The following is a 7,033-nucleotide window of genomic DNA, read 5'->3' on the forward strand; positions in this document are numbered from 1 at the left end:
TAATTGGTTCAAAAGGTAGCTGCTCCCAAGTGTTTTTTTGTGTCTGGTGGCAACTGCTCCCAGGCTGCTGTGTGTTCCTGTGCTACTGCTCTGTCCTTGTTTTGCTTTGTTAACATCAACTATACTCCCCATCTCAGCTGTGGGCCAGGCAGTCTCCACCTCCCCAACAGTTCTCTAATTCTAGTCTTGTAAGGGACTTCTTTATGTGATAAAAGGTAGCTGCTCCCAAGTGTTTTTTTGTGTCTGGTGGCAACTGCTCCCAGGCTGCTGTGTGTTCCTGTGCTACTGCTCTGTCCTTGTTTTGCTTTGTTAACATCAACTATACTCCCCATCTCAGCTGTGGGCCAGGCAGTCTCCACCTCCCCAACAGTTCTCTAATTCTAGTCTTGTAAGGGACTTCTTTATGTGATTGTTTTTGCAATTTCTCTACAGACAGGCTGCCCAACATTCATCAATATATATGAAAATTGTCCAGAAGAAATCAAAACTGTGGGTACGTACTCTGTTTTCTTTCTCATGCATATTCAGAATTAACCAAGGCAGGCTGCTTGGAAGAGCTGCCCCTTGACTTTCAATACAATGGTGAAAAGTGTTCTATTTAGTGGGTCATTTTTAATTCCCTAGATGAAGGACAGACAAAAAAGCCTTACAGCTTTTCTAAAGGTCACTAATCTATCTTCATGCCTGTTGGCAGACTTACTCATTTTACTTCTCATGATACTGTACAGTAGCTCTTTGTTTTTTTTATTCTCTTTCATACTCTTTGTTGTTTTATTCCCTTTTTTCATACCCTTTGAAAAAGGAAGACACTTAATTACCTATCAGTCTCTGAATATATCCCTTCCCCCTACCCAAACTATCAGCATCGGGTTGTTCTTCCAGCAGAGCCTGGTCCTTTGATTCCAGCATTGCTGTCTTCTCAGCGTGACCATGCCCTTCCCCTGCTTTAGGCAGTTTTGTGCCCAGGATCAATTTGCCTTTAGCAAAACCTGCTCTCAGAGACCCCAGGAGATCATCAGCCTCCATCCCTTCCTGGACTTCCCTTGCCACAGCTGCTGCCCCCAGCACATTTCCTCAGCTCATCTCTTTGACTGCACAATGAGGTCCTTTTTGAATTCCCACCTGTACTGCTCTGAAGTCATCCATTACACTGTCTGCAGGGGATACTTCAGTTCCTTCTGTTATTTCCGATTCAAGGAAAAGAGAATCAAATGGTTTCTACAAAGAGAGGATGAACAAATAAAAGAATGAATGAATAGATCTATGAATAAAATGTTTGCTGAAGAGCAAAAATATGCCTGCTATTTGGCTAACTGAAGTGCTATTATTTTCATACCCTGCAGGGGATATTCTGTTAGCCTGTTCCTAGGCTTGGATCCTAACCTGACAGATGTGGCTTTGGCTCTCCAGGCAGAGCCATAAAGTGCAAACCTCTTCCATCTTCCCTGCTCCACCAGAATAGCAAGAGAGAGAGAATTGTTCAGCTCCCTACAAGCTCTTTTTGTGGTGCAGAGGGGAAGGAAAGGGTTTTACAACAAACAATGCATATGGTTTGTGTCTTTGTAGAGTCATATGTATTAATTTATTTCCAATCAGTGGGGGGTTCACTGCTGACACTGATTGAAGCAGAACTGAACATTTTTGAAGACTTCATTCTGATTCATTTTGGATAGTGTACCTTATGCCTTCTAGCCATAAGGAAAAACAAGTTCATTTGCCCATTTTTTTTTCCTTCTGAATTACTTTAGTGTGGGATATAAAGAAGAACATTATTCCTATTGCAGCTTTTACAGTTAATTAAGCTTGAGTTAAGAGAAAAAAGAAAGAAGGAAATCTGTGCATACTATATACTAATTGCAGGTATTTGTGATGAAAGATCACAGAAGACAAAAAAAGAGGCAACGTTATTGAAACCTGCCTACAAAACAGATCTCTTTGATGATCCATGTTACATCAACACCCAATCCCTGCAGTCTGCAGTGTGCACAGCCCGTGGTACAGCAACAACACAGATCCATGGGAGTCCTCTGCGTCAGGCCAGTAGGTTCCCACTGCAATCCCATATCTGTCTAAATGCTGAAAAGAGGGTGCTTTTTCACCTGTGTGCATGGAAAAAGGTTTACTTTCCCCATAAGAATATGGAAAAGGTGGGGGTAAAAATGTATGCTGGTTTTTCTTTTTGTTTGTTAAATTCAAGAGTATTAAAAAGTAGAAGTAGTGACAGTAAACAAGCAGAGGAATCTTTTGTTTTCTGTAGCTGATTGATGACAATAAACAGAGTTTCACATATAATAATAAGCAAGTTTTAAAGCTGATACAAAAGCTTGGGACTGCACCATACCTCAAGGAAGAGGGTTCTCCTATATGCTCAAGGTCATGACCACCCTAAGGTGAAAGTGACCTCAGATGCCTTTGCTTCACAGGCAGTAGCATGCAAGGGTAGAGTGGGATTGCTGTGCCTGTCTCTTCTCAGTTCTTCCATAAGTGACCATTGAATTTCATCCAAAAATTTCTAAATCAAACTGTTTGATCAGTAGTATCTATTAAATGTATGTCAAGTTAAATCTTGGTTACTGACTCAAAGTGGTGGATATCCATTAAATGACTGTATAGTTGCTACTAATTGTCCTCATTATTGAAAATACTTCATTTATGAGCTTTGCCTCCTATGGTTTCCCACTGAGTGTTTTCTCTGTCAAAGCTGGCTCCATACAAAAAAAGTGGACAAAGGACTGAACAGAAGTACAATGAAGGAAATCTGTGACCATTGAGACATTTTCAGCCCAGGGCTGTATCATGCTCTGAAAGGAACTGCCTATATCCTGAGGAGCCTTGGGTTGCACAATTCCATTGAAGAAGTGGTATCCTCTTATTTTCCTTAGAAGAATCCTGCCTGTGAATCATTTGCAGTCTGACTGGCTATATCCCAAACCACCCAGTTTTGTTAGTACATTCAGTAATTGTTCGTTTTTTCACAGCAAATGCATCATGCTGTAATCCTTCCCTTCTGGCTACATTGGCTATGTTGTCTTACATTCCTGCACTTAGCTGGAGCCACTCAACATGACTTTCCCAATGATGTGTGACAATCACTTCAGAGCTTGTTAAGGAAGAAGGAAAAACAAGATTTAAAAAAAAAAAAAAAAAGAAAAAACTAAAATCCAACAAAAATCTTGTTCTCACAGGGAAGATTTGACTTTTTAATACAATCAAAGAAGTATAAACCCAAAACAGTACAGCATCAGAAAAATTGCTGTTTCTAATCCCTGTTGCCTAGCGACCCAAGGTTTTCCCATCTAAGGTAGGGGAGGAGATGGTGTGATAATTTTACCTAATGCACTGGAGGGTTGTGAGCATTCATGTGTGCATGTGCTTACAGTCTGAAAGGTTGATTTGATCACAGCTTCAATACTGACTCATTTGAATTTTTAAAAAGCTATGGAAAATACTGTCTTGCATCCTTTTAGGATGAGAGTCTAGGTGAAGTGTCCAACACATTCCCTTTCATTTAATTTTAGAGTTGCCGGAAGCTGCTCAGCAGAGTGCCACAAGCAACACAGCTGGTCTCTGTGTTCTGCCACAAATAAAGCAACAGCTAAAGAATGAAGATTGTTACCATGGCAAATTAAACAGGAAAGCAGCAGAGAGCCTCTTAGTCAACGATGGGGATTTTCTGGTGCGAGAGAGCACAACGTCACCTGGTCAGTATGTCCTCAGTGGACTTCAGGGAGGACAAGCAAAGCATCTGCTCTTGGTGGATCCTGAGGGCAAGGTATGAATATTTCATATACTGAAATTTCACTGCTGCTGGGATATTTCAATCAAAATGCATGGGTGCATTCCAGGAAGTGGAACTTATTTGATTCCATCCAGGTTAATTTAAATATAGCCAGTGGCTTCAGTAGGTTTGAAAGTTCAGTTCAAGAACACATAAGCACTGAAGTACCATGGAAGTAGGAGTGAGGTACTTAAGTACTGTTGTTAGTCCAGGTGCTGATAATTAGTGTATACACTTAACACATCCTTTGAGTTGCTTTTATATTGCTAGAAAAATAACCCTAACCTTGAATAATGAATTTTTGGATACAGAAAAGGTAGAGCTGGTTTGTTGTCACTTCAATTCTACTTGCTTCTGCTCAGGGATAGAAGAGCACTCTGGAGTGATGTCTCTGAGGAGAGAGTAAATCAGAAAAGTAATCCTCAATGGGATCTAGGGGCAAATACCTCTCTTCTGTGGAGAAGAAGGCAAAAAGAGAGGTTGTTTCATTCCCCTTAGTACAATCAGCCCAGTTCTACATACAGTCTCTTTAACTTGGTCCTCTGCTTTTCATGTCAGCTAATGGTGGGTCGAAGAGTAGGTCTGAACTGCAGCTGCAGTGAGTTCAGTGGCTTAAATGCCTTTTGGCTTTAATGTGTTAGGCTCATCTCCAACCAGTTATAAGCACAGTCTAACAATAAATATATTGTTTTGCTTCTTTCTTTAGGTGAGAACCAAAGACCATATATTTGATAGTGTGGGTCATCTTATTCAGTATCACATGGAAAATAATTTGCCAATCATATCTTCTGGAAGTGAAGTGAGCTTGAAGCAGCCTGTAAGGAAAGAGAGTAATACGGGACACATGCAATATCACAAATAACCTCTTGGATCTCACAAATCCCAAGACAATTCATGGCTGAAAACTATTCCGAGAACTTTCTATTATGAAGACAATTCAAAAAAGTATAGACTGCACTTTCTGCTGCTGTTCCAGAAGAAACTCTTTTGTGTGTGTATGTATGAATATATGTATATGTGTATATCTATGTAGATCTATAGAGATCAACAAGCATAGTTATATAGATACATATAATCTTAATTTTAACGAAACTACACCTTCAGAGTGTGAGATTCATTTGTGAGAAGGTATTTTAGACATGCACAAGTGTCACTTTCAAGGTCATACTGAATCAGTAACTATTGAAAAGCACAATGAAAACTCTACATACAAAAGCTCACTTGAACGAACTGCTGGAACATTAGTATGTGCCTTTTAGCATAGAATTATTGGAAACCAATATTATTTATACTGAATTAGTTTTGGGTGGTTAAACAAACACATCTAAGCTTTTAACTATTTGCCAAAACAAATACGATTTGAATATTACTAAAATGTCATCTTCTTTCAATAGACACTAACAATTTCAGTTAGCTTGTAACAGCACTTTACTAGCAAGTAACGTTTGAACAATACAGAGGCTGTCCAATTTCTTAATCATCTTTTGTCACTGTCTGACTACTCAACTATTTGAGATTATGAGCATTTACAAAGTTGAAATTAATATATGTAATATAATTTTGGAATAGAACTTGTTAAAGGACAAGCATGCTAGATCCTAATATTTTTGTCTTGCATATGGTTTTACTATTATTATCAATTAATACTGGAGACATCTTTTTAAAGGTAGGCTAAATATATTTTCATTGATTACATAGTTGTTTACAAACTAGAAGAGCTGAACAAAAACTAACGATTCATTTTGAGAGAAAACTATTTAAAAGATATTTGAACTTTGCATGTGTCCTTACTCAGTGTTCTTTCCAAAACAAGACACAGTTTTCCCCTTTCTTCACGTAGAGTCCATTTGTTCCTAAACATGGAGAAAAGTCTTTTAAAGGAAATCTATTAATTGTTTTACCACAATAAATACTCTAAATACGAACAATCCTATGTTCAGAGTGAACAGTGGTTTATTTGGCTTCCTGTTGAATAAACAGTGATGTAACAAGTAACTGAAGAAAGCAGGGGAGGTTTGGGCATGAACTGGTAGTCCTGAATGGCCTGAGAAAGTTGTGCCTTTAAGATAAGCAATGTCCTCTGGCATGAGCAGAGACATTCTCTCTGTCTCCCAGCCCATCAGCTCAGTTCCTAAGGCACACACTTGTTGTGGAGTTCAGCACTTGCTGGAAGACTTGACTATGAAAAATTACATTCTGTTCTTTTGCCTGTGTTCATAATAAATGGGACACTGTAGTATGAGCTCTTTCCTCTAGAAAACAAGAGATGTCATGTAAAGATAAAATTACTGAAGACAAACTTCCTTGGAGGGGAAAAATAATGTAAAAAGCCACACTTAGATCCGCCTAGAAAACACGTTTTTTCTCATCCTCAGCTAATAGCCATAAAACACATTTCATTCCTTGAAAATAACATGATTAAAATACTCAATTACATATACTGAAGCAGTGAGAAGCTTTAAAACATGAGCAGTTGATTTCCTTGCTGATAGTCTGGCATTTTTCATACCTTAAGCCTTTGGACTAGAAGCTCAAGCTTATGCCTGTTGTATCCTGTGCAAGGTGTTCCCCCCGTGAAGGCCCTCAGCAAGAGTTCATGCTTGGGCTTTGTGCCACGGCAAGGACAGCTGGCAAGAAACTGTAACTGGAATATTAAACCCCTGTGCAATATCCTCTCTGTTCTCACGCCTTGCCAAACGGCATGATGTGCTTGACATGACTTTATTGAGTAAACAATGAAGCAAAACTAGGTACTTCTGTGCCATGTCTAGGGGAGAGAAAGACCTGCCTAGGGCTGTTTTGATTTTTGCATCAAAGCTGACGTTTAAGACAGGTCATAGGAGGACAATGTGCAGAACTCCTGTTGGGAAAGGTGAAGGTTCCGCGCGGGGAAGCAAGCGGCCGACTCCGTGTGGGTGATACAGCAAGCTCCAACTTTATTGTCCGACAGGCTCTTTATTATACAGTGCAGGACAGGCATACAATTATCAATCATTTTTAATTGGCTAGGCTCTAAAGATAGCATTCAGGTACTCTCCCTACTCACAGCTGCAGCTGTGAGGCTTATCTCTTGCTTTCCCAGGCTTGGGTGTATTCCTAGCTGTTTTTCTCGAACTTGTTTGTCTCACCCTCAAGGACGAGTTACCCCTGCCATCTGCCCAGCTGAATTACTCCCTATCTATATATAAGTCACTATCTCCAGAGCCTTGCTTGTACACTGCATTCCCAGGTGCGTTCCCAGGACTGTGTCTGTAC

At 39.7% G+C, this 7,033-nt stretch overlaps 1 protein-coding gene across 1 annotated transcript in view; it reads left to right on the forward strand.

Annotated features, from left to right (window-relative positions):
• SHC4 (SHC (Src homology 2 domain containing) family, member 4) overlaps positions 1 to 5,193 on the forward strand; it is a 30,568-nt gene extending 25,375 nt beyond the window's left edge. Inside the window, exons 9-12 of the mRNA XM_009070554.1 lie at positions 433 to 493; positions 1,861 to 2,040; positions 3,519 to 3,772; positions 4,485 to 5,193. Of these exons, the coding sequence (XP_009068802.1) occupies positions 433 to 493; positions 1,861 to 2,040; positions 3,519 to 3,772; positions 4,485 to 4,640 (651 nt within the window). The 3' untranslated portion in view covers positions 4,641 to 5,193. The remainder of the gene's footprint in view (positions 1 to 432; positions 494 to 1,860; positions 2,041 to 3,518; positions 3,773 to 4,484) is intronic.
• Positions 5,194 to 7,033: the final 1,840 nt, after the last annotated feature.

The sequence above is a fragment of the Acanthisitta chloris genome, unplaced genomic scaffold (assembly GCF_000695815.1).
Source record: "Acanthisitta chloris isolate BGI_N310 unplaced genomic scaffold, ASM69581v1 scaffold15722, whole genome shotgun sequence".
Lineage (NCBI taxonomy): Eukaryota > Metazoa > Chordata > Aves > Passeriformes > Acanthisittidae > Acanthisitta > Acanthisitta chloris.